General features: G+C 38.5%; 1 protein-coding gene across 1 annotated transcript; it reads left to right on the top strand.

The window, feature by feature from the left end:
- Positions 1–40: 40 nt before the first annotated feature.
- LOC106181686 (uncharacterized) lies at positions 41–19148 on the top strand. Its single transcript, XM_013566137.3, has 6 exons — positions 41–1693; positions 13014–13249; positions 13644–13831; positions 14102–14224; positions 14765–14869; positions 16479–19148. The coding sequence occupies exons 1-6, from the start codon at positions 751–753 to the stop codon at positions 16789–16791; spliced, it is 1908 nt and encodes a 635-aa protein (XP_013421591.2). The 5' UTR covers positions 41–750; the 3' UTR covers positions 16792–19148.
- The last annotated feature ends 3173 nt before the right edge of the window (positions 19149–22321 follow it).

Below are 22321 nucleotides of genomic sequence, written 5' to 3'. Positions count from 1 at the left end.
CATTATGACAACATACGGTCATCCGGGTACTCGCGCTCAACGCGCCCCCTATATATTCAACTAGACTGTAATATATACTATGGCTACCACCTGATTCATAAAAGTATTAGTAAGAGAAAAGGCACTCCCTGATATTAATAGGAATCACCAGGATGTGGACTATAGACAGGTAAACGCTGTAGAAAGGTATAATCGAGGAGAACCTGTACTCCGCCACAGGTAACAGCTACCGAGGATTATTCTTCGTTTGTTGTGTGTCAACCGTTCAAACGAGAGCGTGGCGAGACGAACACGTAAAGGAATAGAGAACAGGGACGTACCGCGCTGATTACACATCTGTATACCTTGATACTGAGTATTCACCTAAATACGTGAGATTGAATCTTAATATTGACACAGAAGGACGTGAGAACAGTCGGCCGGTGAAATTTTCACCTGGCGAAGCCATTTTACACAGGTGAAATTCTCTCGAGTAATATATAATCGGTAGTGCGTGTTTAATGCGGGTTTGACTGGTTGTTGTTCACATATCTCTAGTGCCCTGCTAAGTGGGCCGTTGATCAGATGTAAATAGACATTGTGCGCAATTTATTTCCATCTTCGTGGGTAGTACACGGTTGTGAAGGGAATCCAGGATGAGCAAAGGCTTGTAAAAGAAACGGCGAGAGCGCGTTAAGGATTATCGTAAATATCCGTAGTGGAATTCGGGAGCCGTTAGAAGAAGAGGCCGGTGGGGACCAGCGGTGTAAAATGCTGGCCAATATATTTAGGTTGGTGAAAAGTCGACGTCGGCTACCGGCTCTCATCTTAGCAATTCTGTGCATCACTCTAGTCCAAGTCCTGGTCATCCATTCTATGCAGAATTATCTCTCTCGGAAACCTAAAGGAATAGACCCCTTGTCAACAGAGACAGAGGGGTCAACGTTACACCAGGGAGATGGCTTGGTTCAAAATGACCCCCTCCAACAACAGGTGGATGGGCAGGTTTCATTGGCTGCCAGATATAATTCTAGTGGCCCCAGTACTAGTAAAAGTACTAAAAAGATGGATATAAATGCAGATGTTGTTGATGTAAAACTTGATGATCCTGAACATATGGAAAATCAGCATAGAGCTGGAGTGAGAATTCACGAACACCACTCCGATTTAGGAAAAGACATCAAGAGGGATGAAGAGATTAAAAAACAAGCAGTGGATGTGAAAGACCCAAGCAAATTAAGCTCTAGCTCAGTAGAAGTCGACAGAAACAAGGATATAAGCCCTTCATTGGTGAAAAATACAAACTTAGATACAGTAATATCAACAGTGGTGAAAAACATGACACTGTTACATGACCAGGGTGATCAAAGGACAAACTTAAATCAGCAACAACAACAAAAGCCACTCTCTGTCAACTTGTCTACAGCTTTATGGGGTACACTGAGACAGCTACCACTAAATAGGAGCTCACCTGTTCAGCTGAACAAGAATATTGATATCAATAATAATAATAATAATAACAACAACATTTTGAATAATAATATTAATAGTAACACCAGTTCGAGGAATACTATCCCCCCAGAACACCCTGGAAACCCTGAGCAGAAGGTTTCAGTCAACAAGGTCACCAGTCGGCAGGAGCAGTTTCTGAAGATGACCACAAGCCCTCCTGGCGGGGCCCTTGGACTCTGTCCTTTGACCCCACCTGCACTAGGTAAGAAAACTATGTGTGGCTATCCATATTGTTTAGAAAGATAATTGACCCCTCCCCCCACTTGACCCTCCCCCCTCAGCACCAGAAGGTGAATTACTGTAAAATTGTTGTCTGTATTGTGTCCATATCGCAGTCTATGGCATCTTGGATGTGATTATAAAGAGGGTCATTACCCCCCCCCCCCCCCCCACCCCCTCATTTAGCTCCCTACCAATTGTTTTATATGTGGGGCTTCTTCCATTTCATATATTTGCATGGGTTTCATGTTTACCTAATATCATACCTGTTCTGGGCACCAAACAAAGGCACTGCGTGATGACTGTAATGAAAAAGAATGCATTGTACGTGACTTGTAATGCAAGCTCACCAATACCAAGTTTTTTTTTTTCTAAGTGAAAGTGAGCAACAAAATGCAAAGCAAAAGAGGGTGATTTTCATTTATCAAAATTCGGTGTAATTAAGAATAAAGTAAAAAATGCTGTCAGACTCCTAGGTTGTGTTTAAAAGGCAGGAATAATGAGCTATACTGATAGTAAAGTACATATCCATCATTTTAATGTCATGTGTGCATCATCATACAAGCATACGTAAACAACATGAGCAACGCAATCAGAATATAAATGAATAAATATGTAGCCACTAAAAAGAGAAGAAAAGAAGAAATCGTATAATATTTGTGTAAAATTGAAACATTGATTTCCACTCAATTCTTATTAATCTTTGTGGCCCTTTCTCTGACAAGAAAATAATTAGAATGATGACTATTACTCTACAAGGTATAAAACGTCAAAGGGATGTTCTGTATAATTACGGTTTCTATTAATGCCTGTCTTTTTATACGCCCATCTCAAGGTGCGTGTTAATGTCGTCTTAACAAACAACAGGGAATGGTATTAAGCAAGGATATCGGCACATTATATTAAACAGTTGTTTTGATTACTCTCTTTATAAGACGTGCTCACACGATCTTCCCCATTCTCTTTTTCTCTCTCACCCACACCTTGCAACATTATAAAATTTAATGGGTTTAAGCACACACACATATATACATAAAAAGGCTATGATGAAACACACATGACGTGTTTTTATAACAAGGACAACGAGGAAAAGTAAGTCAAACCGTGTGGAGAAAGTGTCAGCCACTCTTTACAATGACGACGCATTTAAATGAGCGTGTACCCATTGCCCCCACATTTTCCAATTAACCTGTCCCATTAATGCGTCGCCTAGGTTAGACATATTTAGGAAATATAGATAAAATGCCACCAAGATTGTTTTGAAGACGTTTAAAGATCTGATCAGCGGTTATGCTTAAGCAATCATGCCTGGGTTAAAATGGGAAATGTATATACAGCAATTAGGCAAAAGGGTGGATGCAGTGATAGCATTCCTGCTGTCAGTTACAATGGACAATGGTGTCAATATCACTGCATTACACAAGCAAGAATGTGACCGGGAACGTAAACTCGGTGTCTGTTGTTACAGGTAAGAGTAGTCGATCTCACCTGTATACATAATTGACCGGAGAAGATAAGATGGAGCCTTGTATTATTATGCGCGGTCATCCCGTATCTATGTGGTTTCAGTCGTATTAAGATTACTAGCGTCCAGTTCGGCAAATCTGTATATTGCGAGTTGTTAAAACTGGTTTATCTGTACTGTCAATATCTTTATTGACCTATTTGAAACACACGAATATCTCATAACATCTAATTCTCTATACCTTATATAATTAAACCCAATAAAGCTGAGGCGATGTATTTTGGCGCAGAAATGGCAACACTGTGAATATTGCTAGCTTTTTCCCCCGACCTCAATGCGGTCACGAGGAAAGGCTGTGAGATGCTAGAGCAACTGCTCTACCGACTGTATCAGTTGACCCCATTGACTTTACCCTCCTCGTGCTGTTACAGTCTTGGCACCTGTGCTAGACCGATATAGTACACCTCTTCTCTTCCAACCTCGTACAATTCGGGTTATTCCCGTTCCGCTCAAAAACACGTGCGCGAATATCTTTTCTGCACCTGCACGGTGCCATTATTGGTACTTTTTACTACACACTAGAGACCAGCTGAGTGATGAAATTAATTCCTTGCTAAAATTCTTGATGGGCATGAGAAAAAATTGTCATGGATTAGCAAGAGAATATCTAATGAAAAATCGAGCTGTGGCTTTGGTAGAGGGTTTTTGGTCGTCACGTGTAGACTAGGGAATAATTTTCCTTAGGGAATCTTATAATTTTGTTTTTTTCTCAGTGTATGCTCACATTAAGCTTTAGTTTCAGACTCCAAGGGCCAGAGTCTTCATTTTCAGATTTCCTTACACGCTCACCTGTGTTGTCAATGATTATCGTGCATACTCGGAGGTTTGATATTAAGCAGACCCGATGTTCAGGCTGCTCAACTAAGGTCTTATATAAAACACCCGTTATAAACTTTTTTTCTGAAGCCGAACAATATCATAATTTGAGTTGGCTGCAATTGATTTCACCAGGGAGACCGTACACTGAAATTTCAGTATGAAAATATTATTTTTATTTTATCTTAGTTATGTCGAACTTTGTGAGCTATTGATCAAGAGCTAGTGAAGTTTTTTTTTGTCCATCACTTAGGCAGGTGACAAATAATTGACGTATAGAACCAAAAACCTGTGTCTTAATCCAGTTTAAGAGATGGATTCTTAATGACATGATGGGGATCGAAGATGATATCTCTCCTTCGCATGCTGACCAATTAATCGTTAATGACATATATACGTCATGCTATAAAAAAGAAGTGATGGCTATAGATTACCTATTGCCGTAAGGTACTTATATATGATATGTTGGTTATGTATAATGGATTACTATTGGCGGTGCGAGTTGCGATAATTGGAATACGTGATGTTGTTGTGTAGTCGCAATTCGTATAATGACAAATAAGTTTTTGCATTGGGAATTACTATTTATGATACTCTGACTAACGCGTTTGTTAGACCAAATAGTCATTAACTGATGGTGCTAAGTTTTATGCTGGGAAATCTGACTAATGGAACGGGAAATCCAATATCACTTATTATCTTATATCAGCCACACTAATGATATAAAAGCACCACTTTGTTTCATATGAGCTTGCGTGGTGAACGGGATAAAGATAATGGTCGAGCTGGAAAACGTGCATCTATCACGCTTTTATTTGAATTTCACTCATGTCAAAATCTTTCTTCTCTCGTCGATCTGCTGTCACGTGAATATATTATCATAGACCGAGTGGAGAAGGATCCGGCATTATTGGAATAACTGAATAATTTTGGGAGGAGAACCAGCTGGAGAAAGTATTAAAAAAATAAATAAAATAAATAATAAAAAACGCCCCTCCCATTGGGGGAAAGAGTTCGAAAGAAGCGCCCTCTTAACCAGTGAAACACAAATAGGTGTAATGAGATATTGTGTGTTTGCGGTAAATTTTTTTTCAGGTTAGTCCATGTGCACCGTTTGGCCAGGACATTGTCCTCCAAATTACTCTCTGATAGCTCCTTATTAATCCCTTGGTGGTATTTTTTTTCCTTACATCATATTAAATACAATATAATTACGCATTGGGCACCTGCTACTAAAAGCCCACTTGACCTGTTGTGGCCTTTTGGGACAGCTGCCTCTTAAATGCAATAACCATCAAATTTCCAAGAGAAGTAAGGAAGGCATTGTCTGGATTCGCCGTTGCTTGTTTCAATTTGGAAAATTACTCTCCTGGGGATTTAAAATACCAGCTGTCGCTTGATCGGTTCTTTCTTGTTTTGTACAAACACTTTGTTACTACCCTCTACAGACAGGTTTCCCCCAAAAATTCATATGAGCTCTGCAATAAAGAGTATTACATCACTATACTTACCGTTTTGGACTTGACCTGTTTTTTAGAGGTTTTGACCTACTTTGAAGAGTAACGACAACAGGTGCACCTACGTGCTGTGTTATTTTTAGTTAGGTACATAAGGTTAAGTCGACCTTTATTTTGTCAAACGCCACTCAATGATATATTTTTTAAATTTTTCATTGTTGTGGACTGATAACAGATAACAAAACCAACGTTTTATCGACTGAGTCCGAATAATATGAACCAGTTGATACCTTATATGGTGTAATTAACTGCATGTTTGAGTGAGATTTACGGTAGGTTGACACTCAACCATTGAAGTGGGTGTGCACCTCTCAAAACCCAGACAGTATTAAACTACTCTGTTTTCTACCGCGTCGACAGATATAATGAAAATATGAGGTAACCAAGGTCGAACGCTTTCTTAGTTAGCTTGGGCGCTATTTATTGAATTTTAAGTAATAGACTAAATAGTTTGACCTATCGGCAAAGGTTACTATTCATCGATATATTGACTCTTGTCCTTGCCATTAAGAGATATTGTTTATTGCATTGTTTCTGTAAAAGAAGTGAGGTTATGTAATTTAGTTTATCACTTTGACCTTGAAGCTGTTTACAATGCCTTCGAAATTATGTACTTCTCATTCAGCCACATTAAAACCTCCGTCACATTTAATTCTAATCCGTGTAGAACCGAGCAAATAATTTCTTCCTCTAGTTCCATATAGCAACTACAAATGTAGATACTTCTACAAAAGTCAGAATGATAAAACCATGCCCACCATTTAAGTTCCGTAAACGTTTATATCACGTTATTGAAGATGTAGATGGTTGATGGATGATAATTGCTTGACTGCTGTCGTCATGCACTGTACCTGTGATAGTGACAAGGTAGATCAATTCACTGGTCACGACAAGGTCACCCCATAGTGTCCCGGTTATGGGTTATGCAAAGGTACCATGGTAATACATGGCGTTTCATTGGTATCACAAAAGCAGAGTTCCATCACGTTGTCTGTTACACGCAAGTTCAAGTCTCTAACGGCTTGTTTCCACTGAACTTAGGTCGGTTCGACCTAGGGCGGCCCATTTGAGCAGGTACTCTTCATTGCGATTAGCTCACTATGGGAAGCCATGCATCCGGGACCAAGCTGGGGTATCATTTGCTGCCTCTGGTGAGCTAGACGTAGTGAGACGGCCCATTGGTAAGAAGAATACGATTTAAAAAGAGAAATGACGTTAAGAGTTGATCGGTCGGTTAATGAAAAACGAGCGCTTGAAGCATCTTAGAAAGCGTCTTGTTTTCTCGCGAATTTAAGGGTGCATTCCCATAGATTTTAGATCGATCTATCCCCGAGGGGAGTCTCACTAAATTACTGTCGGATAATCCGGCTTACATGTCCGCCCCGCCTACTACAAGCTGTAAGGGGGTGATTAATTTTTGTGCCCGCTCGGCTGACAGCTATTTATCGTGAACCCCAGGGAGTTAGGTCGATCTAGTTGGATCGATCTAATCTCTGGGAATGGGGTCTAAAACATTCTTTGAAAAGCTCGATAGATACGCTCGATCGCTAGTGAATATCCACTCACTCACGCTAAATGTCCTCGTCGAACACACGGCGTTTTTATTAGCAGCTGAGTGCAGAAGGTGCTTTTATTTGTGTTGCGGCGTAGAATCTTTGTTCAAACCTAAACAAGTTTTATTTGATAAACACGATCATGTTTACCTGTAGTTCTTTATCACGAAGGCTAAATGTATTTTTCTTTCAGAACAGCTGACTCTTTAAAGAATCTTGAAGGATTTTTTCACAATTTCTTTAGAACTGCAAAACAAATATGTAGTCAGGGAATACCATGTCTTTTACCAATGAGTTCAGATTTGCCCAGAAGGGATGCATTTGTGTACATAATTCTTCAGGCCCGTTTCCAGGGGGGTTCGAAAGAACCGCCCCTTTTGCTTTGAAAAGGTCCACTCTGGGTGAAACTTGATCTAGGTACATGAAGTTTTTATGGAAAAAGGTCCACTTTTTCAGAAAAAGAACCCCCCTTTTGAAATTGCTGGCTACGGGCCTGTTCTTATTTTTGCATGGGCCGCAGTGACACGAATGTGAAGTTTTATGGAGGATATATCAGATATGAAAATAACATGGGATCCCCCCTTAACTTGAAATTAACGCATAATAAAGATGCGGCTTGTAGTGCAGTCCTGCGTGCTCGCTAAAAGCCCATAAGACGTTAATGTCCAGGAATAAAAGATGCGATGGATGATAGATAGCAAACCAAAGCAGAGTTGAATAAGATATAGCCGTGTAGCTTTGAATATTTTGTTTTTGGACCGAGTGAAAGTTTTGCCTTGCTAAGAGCGGCCTGTAATAACTGTAAAATGTAGACTCTCTCTCTGTCAACATAGTTGGGTGTAGTCTTATTCTGTAAACACTCCATAAGAGGCTGTCATCTATATTAAACACTTTGTATAGTGTCGCCATGTAATAAAATATTTCTCATCTAAATGGTATTAGCTCCAACGCACGTAAATATGCATGAGGAATGTAAGGATACGCTCACAATAGCTAGTGCACGCAAATACGTTTTTTGTAAAAAAGGGCATGAATTCTGTTTTAAGTGTAGGTTTGTAGCCTAAACTTGGTTGCCTGGATTTGGCTGTATATTAATGTAATGTTTTTACGTGGGAAGCGACGCGACGAGACTGGGAGACTTTGTTACTGACTTAGAACCATGAGTGAATATTAAATCTTCATAATGCGTGACAAATGCATACAAGTCGACATAGGTTGTTTATATGCAGGGAGCCATTACAAAGAACCAGTGGCCGCGTACTTTGCCAAGACCAGTCGCGCGCCAATAGCTAGGCCCGTATATTTACTCCGCCATTGTTAGAATGATGATTACATAAGCTACCCTAACCGGGTATGCAGGTTAGCACAACATATTGACGACTTTGGTCTTGGACAAATCAACCATAAAACCATGTATAGACTGGATTCCCCCTATTGGTCAGATGTTAGAATAACATAAACGCGCGTATGGACACACACGCACTGTAAAACAAATGGGATGCTTTCTCTGTTTTGAATATTGAACTGTCCGAGTTACGCTAGATTTGTTTAAAGACAGAAATCCCTGGTTTAATCTGTTGGGCAAACAAACCCCAATGGCTTTTTTTTTATCTACCTGTTCGTCCCTGGTTGTGTGTATGTGGTTAAAATTACGTCCCATTGCGTTAAAGTTGATGGCTGAGGTGGGAGTCAACGGGGAATCAGATTAATCCCGTTACTGAAATGGATTTTTAGGATACTGAGGTAGTACTTGTTTTTACGGTGACATTTTGTCATTGGTACAGAGCGGTACAATAACAGTACATTGTACAAGGCGGTGTTGGTAGTGCCAAGGTGTGGACTTACAGTAATATTAATCATCATATATTATCGTGTATAATTGGTAATTAACATTGATTTGTGACGTAATAATCTTTCGGAAAACTGTTTTACACAACTGCAATATCTCTAGTTTGTCCTCTGCCAGAATTTCTTCAAGATTCTCGTTCTTTATAAATTTTTGATTTTTTTAAATTATATCTGTATTTATCAGCCAAAAATCTCCTTATTCACCATAAAATTGTCAAACATGTCAGCTTGGCCTAAGGCTGATCTCTCTCTCACACACACACACACACACACTCACACACATACACGCGCGCGCGCCCATTGGAAACCCAGTCCATAGTAGGTATTGCGATGCCTCGACTTACTTCCGTGTTAGATGAAACTGGACTCCTATTCTGTAGTCAGTCAATAGTTGCGTCATATTTTTCGAGTCGCCGTGTTCTTTTCTTTTTTTTTTTAGGGCACACAATACTAGTAGTAGAAAGGGATTCTAAGGTTTTTGAAAACGCATTGTTACGCACGTACAGGTTTGTAGCGTACGTCAATCGCTTGCCCACAAATAGTCAATATTTTTAGTTCGAGTAACATTTACACTATATTGTTGCATTTCTTTTCTTGACAAAACAACACATAAAGCGTAAGTCACTTCTCTATTAGTTGTCAAAACAAGCATGTATGTTAAAGCTTAGAGTATTTTTTATTGTTATGGATCCTTCTTTTAATCCAGTTTTCGAACTGTTTTTATCGTGCAAGCTGATTAAAATACATCATGTACATGAACATATTAGGTAAACCTTTTCTTTTTACCCAAGGATCCTGACGGTTTTAATTACAATATGATGAGAGCGACCTTTTTTTATACCGAGTAAAAGAGCTTTGTCCAAACATGCCAAGAACGTATCTACACATTTACAGAATTAATTGGGATTTTGGAAGACATAACGAAGATAAGAGTAAGAAAAAAACTATTTTTGAAGTTTTATTCGGCGTCTCTAATGCGGCATTGTTATTTCACGTCACAGATCTAAAAGGCATTGCACTGACATCGCAAATGAGATAATGAAGAACGACGTAGCCTATGGCAGTACGTGGTGCAATAACCGAAGTTTGTCCTACATCGGCAGAATTGATTTTACTAGTGGGAATCGAATAAATTCGTTTAGAACAACACCAGCTCTTAATGGAAAGAAAAAACACCCATGTTATGAACAGGGCGAGTACTTTCAGACCTTATGAAAGGCAACTCATTTCACGTTCGTGCATTGAATCACAGCTCGAGTTGTTAATTTGGGCATTCGTGCTCCCGGATCTGAGGCTCTTGATAGCAAATGGCAAATTAATGTTAATGAGGCCTGCTTTTCCAAAGAATGCATTTATAGGCGGGTTTTCACAGAAAACGAAGAGGTCTTTATTCTCCGAAAGGGTGCTTGTCTTATATTTTGTGTCGTGTACCTTATTATAGAGCAAACTGAGAAAACGTTCCCAGGCGTTCTTGAGGTTTCCGATTGTCGAATATTTAAAAAATATTTAAATAATACGTCTTCGGAATATGCATCATATGAAGCAGATTGTTTCTTTTTAAGTATAACGCTCTCAGTCTCTTTCCTATATATCGTTGGTATAAACTCGCGTGGGATTTAATTGTATTTTGACTTATTCCAGCGTGTTGAGCTGAATTGTATTCTATTTAAAGAGATAACAACTGATCATTTTGAAAAGAAAAGGCTTTTCCTAGGGTAAACGACAACTTACTAACCAATAGTTATTAAAAAATTCATTCCGACATTTGAAGTCAGTACATGTTGTTTTCAGTTTGGTTTTTGTAATAATATTTTAATAAGAGATAATTACAAAGTGTAGCCATCGATGGAGGTCAGGTGGTCTGATGACAAGCACAGATTCCAGAATAATTGCGACAACCGCCGTTTTAGTGGTCAAATAGAATTGATTATATTTCTATGAGTTGTTTACAATGCATTTATTGTGAAATATGAATCTCATACGGGGAGTTGTTATGCCTCCAAGTGGTAAATGCACCGTAGGTGGCAAAAGCGTTCGTCCTACGCATCGTTCTTATTCACTTTCTGTGTTTTTGATCGTAAAACAGAAATGAAATATATAATCACATATTCTTAAGTCTTAACAGAAACAAAAAATATCCCTCTTCTACGGGAATATATTCGATAGTATTATTGATGTCATTAATAAGTTAAAGTCTTATATCTGCACGTAAACTGGAGCCGTTTTATCTGTATATGATAGAATATAGTGCACCTCTCGGAACAATTGAATTAATTATCAACAGCATTCAATATGAATTTGAACAACAATATATCATGATAACTCTCCTATCTGCATCTGATGGTTGTACTTTTCTTTGACTCGTTATCTTATTATTATGATTTAAACCTTTAGAATACTACGAATTTAATTTGGGTCTTCCAATGGATCATTGTTACTTTTCCTCGTTGTGAAAAAATAAAAAAAGATTTCATTAGATCATTAAAGATTTGAAAATATGGCAAGATGTGGGCAATTTCTCCCCAGTCTGTAGAAAGACTAGAGTCTTTGTACTTAACGCATTTGAAAGTTTGCAGGAATAAATCGGCCTCAAAGGACATATAGGATACGTTTAACTCTTTTTTTCCCCAAGTGACAGCGAATCCATCTTCGTAAATTTAGGAGCGATCAGAATTGATCCAACTTGCATCTAGGGCCCTTTAAACTGCCTAATGGGTTCTAGCTTAAACCAAAAATTTAATCTGACGTCACACGAGGCCCTTGTTACCTAATGTTATATTCAGGGTTATGAGGCGCGTTGACACGTCATATTAGACGCCCGTTGTTTGACGCGATGGTCTTGTGACGTCAGTTTGGCTATTTACGGTTTAGGTAAGAAAATGTTTTGAACGTGCATAACTTGCTATATTTTCCTTCGGGAAAATGAGGACGAGTGTTGCCATGGAAACTTGAGTCCTCGAAACATTCTTATCTCTGAATTAAGATCAACGCGTCTAGTCTCATTACGCGTATTTGACACAAGATTCAATATATTTACGTAATTAAACCTGGTACCGTTTCCCCGAATCGATTGTGGTTTCTTCCCGACGGATTGCCTGCGCTGAACTGTGAAGGTTTCTTCGACTGCACGGGTCATTTCAGTTCGCTTGATGGAAATGTCAAAATAAATTGGTTCGTGTTTCCTTTAACCATTGTCGCCGAGGGACGCTTTAATTGAAACCTGTCTGATTTTGTGTGCTAATCACGTAAAACAGTCACCTATATCGACATGTGGACAACAAGTCGTAAATGCCATTTCTCAGAATCCTTGCGTGGTCAGAGAAACGAAAGGCGTGTTTGTGTTTTCGTGATTAGACAGTGGGTGTTTGGTAATAGATACAGCACGAGTCGGCGAGGCGTATGTGATATACGTATGTGTGTGCCCGACTGCGAATTTGAGAACAGGTTGGCTAACCGCTTTTCTTTTAATATGTAGTCACTTTATACAGTTTGAAACCCCACCTCCCCCGCCTTGATGAAGAGGAGTTGTTATTGTCAAACGAACTAAACAGACTCAGCGCCAACGTGTTGATTGACGTGAAAGATGACGTTCGTGTGCGTGCATGTGCATGTGCGTGTCGTGGCGTTATGTAAAAGATCGTGTCTAGCGGTTTCACACGTAGTCCACTCGTCTGTCGTGACTTTTGCCCAATTATGATCGTATCAATTTTCCGCCCATCCAGATAAATTGGATATAAAGTAAATAATGATATTTAGTATCACAATTGCTATTGTTTTAGACCAGGAGTTACGTAATTAAAAAGACTTACTTCCTGTTAATAACTGATTGAAGTGAACCTTCGAATTCAAGTGATCAAAGGTCAATAAGCTCAGGACAAGTTTTAGACTGAAGTTTTTATGTGAAACGTGCTCGGTTCTTTTACTGACATAAATTCAAGGTACATTAAAATTGTGTAGACTTATGTTTTTATTTCCTGGATTCTTTTCCAGTGCTAGGTAGAAACATCACGGAAAAAATATTATTTTCTCCAATTTCTCTTCCAGTGGGTAAAATCCAGATACCTCGGGTGAAGGTGCTGTCCATAAAGAGAATACTCGCCAACAACACCGGCTTGACTGCTGGCGGGAAGTGGTCCCCTCTCAACTGTACCGCGAGATCTCGCGTGATCATTATCATCCCCTATAGGGACCGGTGGCCCCACCTATTGATGTGGTTAGACCATTACCATCCGATTCTCAGGCGGCAGTTGGTTGACTACAGGGTTGTCGTTGTGGAACAGGTGGGTTTGTTTCTGAGAGCGTATAAGGGTATACTCGGTGATGGTGAATATCCTGGGGAAATGGCGAGGGAGGGATAGTGTGTTGGTTGCCTTTAAAGTTGCTGAATTGACAGTTATCAGTTAAGAAAAATATTGAAAAAAAGGAAAAAGTGTGCGTCTCGATAGTCCAAAGGTTCATTGGTCTGAAGGTTCAATGTTAGTTCGAAAAGTCATAGAATTTTCATCACTTTTCTTATAAGAAGATTCTTTGGTTCAAGTGTTCTTTCGTGAACATTTTGACAGTGAGCCTACGGAAAATTGAACCTTTGGACTATTGACATGCATCAAGAAAAAAAGACGTCAAACCGTTAAATTCTTGAAGTATCTCTCTTTTACGATGTCTTTTTTTTTTCAGTACGGAAATGGAACGTTCAACAAGGGTCTTATAATGAATGCGGCGTACAGGGAAATGCGTCAAAGAATGGACTTCGACTGTGTCATCTTCCACGACATTGACATGTTACTTGAGAACGACAATAACATGTATCTCTGCTCCTCACAGCCGCGCCATCTATCGCCGGCCGTCAGCAAATTCGACTACAAGTAAGTTTGTGACACAGAGAGAATGTTAACAATTTTTTTTCATAATAATCCTTTGATAATAATTTTTCAAAAATTATTCAATTTCTGCCGGATTTACTAGTCAGAATGTAAGCCTCCGAAAGAAAAAATGGCCCATGATGTTTGCTGCCTATTTTTTACCAGCCGAAAATTTAATATGCTCATGATGATACGAAATGACTCTATTCATCGGATTAAGAATGTCTTTGAAATAAAACCATCTCTATCATTTTTATTCCTTTTTTTTTTCAGATTACCTTATGACGAACTAGTGGGAGGCGTCCTCATGTTTCCACTGAGTCATTTTGAAATGGTGAACGGGTACTCTAACAACTATTGGGGCTGGGGTGGAGAAGACGACGATATGACTAACAGGTGAATATCTCCTCTAGTGCAAAATCAGCTTAATGGCTGATTTTTCGTTGAAAGGGAGTTGGGACGCGGCTGTCTCATTTGCATTATCAGCACGGCCATTGTAACAGGAGTGGCAGTTCAGAAATAGAAGCACGGAGACACATGTTATGAGCACATGTTAGGGTTAGTGGGAGTATTGGGGTTAGTATATGGGACGAATGTCACCTGTACAGTTTTGGGGAAAGGTCTACGGTTCCTAGCAGACTACCGTTCTTGTCATGTTTTAGGAAGTAAGGGCTTCATTGCAACTCCCTGCTATTTATTAATATGTAGTCCCACTGTAACTCGGGGACCATTAGGCGGGGTTACAGCGGTATCACTAGAAACGACGCAGTCGCACTGGTACACCCAGAGCTCCCAAAATTTGAACGGAAGTTAATACATTCTTATTGTCATATATGTGCTTTTTTCACTGAACTGTTTTGCAAATAAGAAGTGTGTCTGTGTGTGCGTGTGAAGACAAATGACACGTATTTACCATTTCCCACGTTACATTTTCAGAATTTTCAACAAGGGTCTGGCACACGAGCGCCCCCACAAAACAATCGGACGGTACACGATGATAAGCCACCAACAGAGACAGTATTCAGTCAAATTTACTAGAATGTAAGTCATTGCTTATAATGAAAAACATCGTCCTTTTGTAACTACACTGTATAACACAAGTCAGTGTAATTTCTATATTCGTTTTTTGGGGATATTTTGATTAAAAAAACTGGATAGTACCGAACGCCTATTACTCACACCCGTCGCTTTATTATCATGGGTTATTTAGATGTTGCTCAACATGCAGACGTATTTGCGTGACTGGCGCACTCACAAGGTTTTCAAAATTGGATTTTTTTTGTACGCAGATGATTTTTAATGACCGTGTGATGTCTTTATGCCTGCGTATAATGTCAATATAAACGAGATATGACATTCCTGAATGATTCAGTGAAGTGACAAAGCAAATGATGCCTTGTATGGATTTAGAACTCGCAGCTTGTGCTGAAATATTTAGCAGTCAATAAACACGGCTATGTTATGTTATCGCTGAATTATTTAATGTAAAATGAAGAAGTACAGGTTGTGTTGTTTCAGACATTTGAAATAAAAAAAAAAACATCCGTTTGTTGAATTAATAATATAATAATAATAATAATAATATATTTATTTCAAGTCTAAAATCCATAAAATGTTCAATAGACCGTACAACATAAAATACAAAGAAGTTTATAGATAAAAATGGTTAAGATATATTTTATATAAATAAGAGCTAAACTAACTTAATTAATTGTAATAAACAGTAATTAAAAGTAAAAAATCCAAGGTTTCTTTAAAATTACGAACAAGGCCCGAATGTGAATTCCAAATCTGAACTGTGATTTAAAACGGCCGTAATTCACCATACAACTGAGGAATGGAACACAGGAAGTACCATCTGATCAATACCTTACGTTTGACTGGAAATTTTGTTGAAATTTGATGTTTTGATAAATCATTTACTCAATGCGAAACGAGTGAAGTGAGACCTAGACCCCATTTCCAGAGATTAGATCGATCTACTTTAGATCGACCTAACTCTCTGGGGGTTCACGCTAAATAGCTGTCAGCCGAGCGGACACCAAAGTTAATTACCCCCTCACAGCTTGTAGTAGGCGGGACGGACATTTAAGCCGGATTATCTGACAGTAATCTAGTGAGACTCCCCGCGGGGATAGATCGATCTAAAAGCTCTGGGAATACAGCCCTACATCAGCAAATTTCTAAAACCTGTGTAGAGTTTACTGTGATATTGGTCATAAAGCGAGGAAGGCGTTGAGTACATAAGTAACGCAGTTGGAGTACAGCAGCAACTAATTTACCCAATTGTGTATTCCCCAAGGCTCCCCACTAGGACGTCTCTTCTCGTGTAATCTTAAAATAAGTTAAAACGCTCATAAATTACATAAAGTGACATTGAAGGATGTTATGTTCTCTGCATTCTGATGTGTAAATGCAGCTGGGCCTGTGCCGTTGGAAATCATCACCAGTTTTTTCCTTCTTATACAGGTGTGACTTTCAAAGATTCTTTGTCAAATAAACACCATTTTTGCTTTTTTTTCTTATTACGGAATCGTTTTTTGGGCTAAAATACCGGTTAGATTACCCTTGTCTGGTATATTTTGACAAAAATTCAGCTATTTTGTTTCTTAACATACACATTGCTGTAATGTTTTAATTCTTATTCCAGAGAAAAGTTGCTCAACACATCTAACGGTAGACAGGATCAGGATGGTTTGAACAGCGCCAACTATACCCTCCTGTTGATGAAGGACGAACCTCTTTTCACCTATCTTTTGGTCCGCGTCCCTCACTGGACTTACACGAAAGAAATGGAGGAGGAGGACAAGGTTGCAGAACTCAAGAAGAGGAGAGAGAACCGAAAGAAAGGACCAAAAGTGAAAACGAATCCCGCCCATCCTCTGGCGCTGATTATTATTTTTTATCTGATCGCAAGCGGCGGGTTCTATTTGATGTTTCCCGAGGTGTGCAGACGATCTTGATAAATGGCTGTTAACATGGTACATACACGTGAAAATCTCTGGAAATAGCGAGAAATATGATATCTCTCCTTCGCGGAAACTTGGTGTGTGGGAAAACAGGGTAGATTGCGGTGTCCTGCACGGTATACACCGGTTTATCGCCCAGAATTTTTTTTAAGTCGCAAAATTGATCCACAGATTGCAGAGAAAAAATATTTTAAGAAATTGGCCAGTTTCAGCCCACCATCGTTTTAGTATGGGGGATGAAAAGAACATCTTTTCTTCCAGAAGAGGCATACGTGTAATACGTGAAGGGGAACGGGCATCTCTCGTCGACCCGGGGTGCGAGCTCGGATAGGACTCCGTTCAATGACGTCGAAGCAGCAGAAAGAAATCGACCGCTGGTGTGTGATATTTCTGCCCCAACCGATGAATAGAGTTCACAAATACGAGCTCCAATTCAAATATATAACATATTTAAGTCGTATTCAGGGGGAAATTGTTCTTCATACTAAAACCTATTTGCTATGATTAAGATTTTAGACTGCAATTTCCTATTTATCCACAACTTATGTAAAACGAGGAGAGGAAAATGGCGGAAAGATATACGTTTTAAATGTGGTAAAACGAATCCTTTGTGATGCTGCATTGCCAGCAACCAAGCACTTATCTGATTAATTCTGCGTATTATATTTTAGAGAGTATTCTACATATACCAGTTGATCAGTATACTATATATACCCGTTGATCATGAATCTTTTTGTTGATTTGTGTGATCACGATCTAAAAAAAATGGGTATCAGATTATATTGAGTGTAATAAGTTGTTACATTTAGCGGGATGGGCCTATTTCAAGTTTTGTTTCAATGATATTGCGCAAAAGACGGACACTTTTTAAAAATGAAAATCTAGTCAAGTAGAAATAACTAAGAAGTACGCTCATACAGTTTGATATGAATAAGGTAATTATTTACGAATTTTTCTACTAATCTAGTGGCAAGGGTTTTGCATTGTTGAAGTCAGTATGCGTTATATGGATAGTCATATTTTTGTATTCACAACACTTTTTATGGATTTCTATATGTTTAGATTTAGAGAAACTATTTTCGTCGGCTCGCAGGCAAAAATTTGGCTCGATTTTTGAAATCTTAATTTTTTATTGGAGTTGAAACATGAATTTAAGTCAGGACCTGCCAGTCAGTGATTGATCAATCTGGTCATAAACGAGAAAGTATTATGTATTTAAGCCGTACAGTATGCGCCGAAGAGATTTCTAACGATTTGTGAATATTAAGATGTAGATATGAGTTGTACTTTGCGCCATTAATGTTCATCCAAGATTCACGTCACACACACACAACTCTGCTTCATTAATGACTTAATTGGTAAGAAGTTTCCTTTCATCCCAGAAAGCGGCTAGACTAATATTGAAATTATCTCTTAGAAAATTAAGTTCGGTATAGAAAGCTGAAGAGTATGTTGACCATATGAGATTATAAGTCTCACTTTTTAACTGTTAGGGTCCATTCTTGTTGAAACTATCGGTCCACGTAGATAACACGTCCACGCTGAGCTGGATTGATCGTCGTAGACGGATAGATTCAAGGGGAATGAGCCCTTGAGTAACATTACTCGTCGAATTACACTTTTATGTAACATGATCTGTACGCGTTAGATTTTCATAATCATAGTAACGTGCGTCAGGCTTGTCACGGTCTTGCTGTAAGCTTATGATGAATTATTCAAACAACATAAGAATGAAGCCTAAATCCGAAGTCAGCGTTAGAATTTGCGAGTGCGGATATTTATTGACTAAAATGCACATCTGCTGTAATGAAATGTTGAATATTTAACGCGATCGTCAAATCACTACGTAGCACTCGTTTTAGTTGTTGTTGTTTTTTAAGAGTACTTCTTAGATATATATTGGTCGTGCTTGCCTCTTATTATCGGCAGACGACGGGTTACACGAAGCAGAAACGTGATCAATATGTGATCGGCTGCCAGACTAAGATAACATTATTGATGAATTTGCTATAGTTATGAAGCACACACACCTGTTACGTTGTTTCAATAATTGTTCTTTCCAGCGCGCGCAGCAAGTTGTGTTTTAACTGTCTCTTGTAGAACACATGATATTGTGGATTCCACTCATTAAGGACCCCTTTTGTTGTACATAGTTGACTGTGGTGCAATGACAGGTTTTACCTCAACACAGGGTTCAGAAAGTGCGGGCCCACCGAGGCAAATTTTACGATGGGGACCCCCTTTTGCTACTAAGCTTTTTTTTTTTGCCCCTGCCTCTATTGATTGTGCACTCGTTGGAAACCATTCTCAATAGTGTATCCAATAAATATTACTAGATTGATATTTATTTATATTGTGGCTTCGGAGTTGGTTATCTGTGGACCGCTTGCAAGTGACGTCGCTTGCCGGCCATTAACAGTCTCGCTTTAAAATAGGGTGGCGAGGATTCGAATTGTTTTTTATTCTGCCGGACAGTGAAAAAAATAAAACAAAGTTTATCACTTTTAAAATTGTTCTCCGTCTAGTAAAAGGTCGAGAATTCTTTATATATTTTTCAATATGATTTCTCACGAAAGAGTAAAACTCCTTTATAACTTGGACATAATCAGAGAAGGTTCCCTTTTATGTCCAAGTTTATAATGATGTAAAAAGAAATTACATAACCAAAATCGATCGCCGATCCAGCTACCTCTTCTAAATCGAACGTTGACCTCGAGGTAAATCCAAAGTCACTATTGCTGCTGAACTGAACGCGAAGTAGACCCCGAGTTGGCATGGAATGGGTTCCGGGGCTATATGGCGATTCCATGAAATTTATATTTTAAAAGTGCTTAATCGATTTTGAACCGGTCTTTTGCTGTATGGTAAAGTAGTGTTGTTTTTTTAAGTAGTTTTACTGTGTTTTTTAGGTTCAGTAATCAATCGAGGTGGCAGCCGACCTCGGTACAAAATTCAACCAAACACAAGCGATCATGAAGAGTCACCACAGAACCAGCTGTAGTAATTGGGACGCATATAGTCCCCCATAGGCCTATAGTGATTTACGTGCCCCTGTTCGTCTTTTGTAAAACTGTTAGAAAATAAAGAATTACTGCTCGAAATATATTTTCCGTGGTCCATAATATGTAACCGGTCGTAGCATTTTTGACTCGATTCTCAAACAAATAAATAATAATAAGTAAACAAATAAATACATAAAAGAGTTGTATTTCATCATGTGTACATATTGCTTGCTCTAATAATTGAGGAGCAAAACGGGTATCAATTCTTGGGATCTTAGTAACCATATAAGGGAAAAAGTAGCGTGATTCCGAAGACTATTGTGTGTAACTTACTTATTGCGTGCAAGAAATTATCAGAGTTTCAAAAAAGACCATAGTTTTTCTGTATGCATCGGTGGTTCAGTGGTAGAATGCTCGCCTGCCACGTGGGCGGCCCGGGTTCGATTCCCGGCCGATGCAATGCTTCTTTTTATGCGTGTTTGTACTTCACCTATCGATAAATGAACAATATGTACATCACCCACACAACACTTGCTGCAATAACAGTGTGCTGTAAAATTTCCGCTTCAACCTGTAATGCAATATTACGCTTCTGGATAATGCTTCAATATGGATCAAAATACCAGCTATTAGCGTTTAGAGTTCACTCCTTTTTAAAATAGGATCCAGATCTAACAGCTTCGCAGCTCTGTTTCAGTTTATAAGTTCATAACTACATACACTTGTAAATATCCTCAGCAAATACTAACCATAGATTGGCCAATAAATTTTTACGGATGGAATAACGACAGTGGTCCTCAGGAGGCGATCTGTTTGAGAGCCATTGTGTTTGGAGTGACGTTGGTGGACCCTTGTAGCATTTAACTCTCTCTCTCTCTCTCTCTCTCTCTCTCTCTCTCTCTCGTGTTACATGCAGAAGTGCCGTAGTGATCTGATTGTTACCATGGAGTTATGTTTAATCAGATTGCTTTATTGATATTCTCCTCCACAAACAAGGTACAATCACGAACACAGACAGCTAACTTCACCGTTACATAAATAAATAAATGACACCATTTGAACAAAATTTGAACAAAACAGTACTATATACAAATAAACATACACTGTAGATTGCAATTAACACTGTGGCGATTTACTAATTAATATCTTTGTACACATCAAGCGATTGCTTTCCATATTAGTATTTTATTACGCCATCTGTCTTCTCTACATCCTATAAAACGAAAAACTAGGTTATGGCGTGCACAATTGCTTACATGCAATAAAATTAATGGCTGGGTCATAGCGCGGATTGATTAAGGTATTTCCTTGTATAATCAGAAGTTATCGGCTATAAAATTATGATTAGGTAACTGGTTTACATAGAATAGCCAAGTGTTTATTAGGTGCTTAAGATAATAAAGGACATTAAGTCGTTCTAAAAAGAATTATGCAGAAAACAGATGGATTGTTGATTGCTTGATAAGACCACAAACTGCAACAACGCCTCCATATTGTTAAGAGTATCATTCCTTGTGTTTTAACTTGAGGCAATAGGTCACCCAGGACATAAAAACAAAACTCATTTCCCTGACGTATTTAACTCTGAAATAAAATGCGCAAATACGAAGTTATTCCATGATGTTATAGGGTAATTAGAAGTTATACACCACTAATTCGGAACCGGGCTATCATATTATGTGAAATATCGCATAATATCTTTCTTCACGCTGCATAATATATATGAAATAAGACATTATTTTATAAGACAATTAATTTCTTTTCTAAACCAAGTAAGTCTGACGACCAGGTGAACGTCCGCCATCTTCCTGAAATGATGTGCATTACTTAGACTATCTAAATTGAGGATTATTTTTTTTAATCGGGGATAGAGTGTGTGGATGTTTCTGATGCATTTGGATAAACATATTTTTCTGATTTGTTGATATATTAGACCGAGAAATAAATGTTAAGTACAGGAAATCATAAGTGATAAACCGTAGACGGAATCTTCAAAATATCAAAATGATTCATACCACCCCCATAAAGAACCTGATGAAATAAATTATTTAATGAAATTGTTTCAAACAAACAATCAAAGAGCACACATACCTGTGCATTCCGATATGCTGATACTTCCCGCCACGAGCGATACTATCAAAATATGCCACCGGCGCTGATTAATTATTTCACCATTCGTGTTCGAGAGTCACGACATTTTTTAAATGATTGGTGATGATACGAGGCGATCTGTGATATTTCTTTTATCTCTTCTGTTGTATTTACTTCCTGCAAAGCTAAGCTTGTCAAGCCGTATATTTATTCATCTTCTTTGTTATCAAATTGATCGTTTTTAAATCCAATCTAAATCACGGAAGTGAAGTTTAAATTAGAAACAAATCCCCTTAAAACCATTTTCTTATTACATATGAGCGTATGCTTCACAGGTTCACAAATGCCCGACGACCTTATGCAGGTAAATACGAACTTGTTTTTTCTATATTTTGCCTTCATTCACTTGATTAAGTTTCAAACCCAAAGAT

The sequence above is a fragment of the Lingula anatina genome, chromosome 6, assembly GCF_051362555.1.
Source record: "Lingula anatina isolate TDL-2025a chromosome 6, LinAna3.0, whole genome shotgun sequence".
NCBI classification, from domain to species: Eukaryota; Metazoa; Brachiopoda; class Lingulata; order Lingulida; family Lingulidae; genus Lingula; species Lingula anatina.
This window is presented reverse-complemented; position numbering and strand designations above follow the sequence as displayed.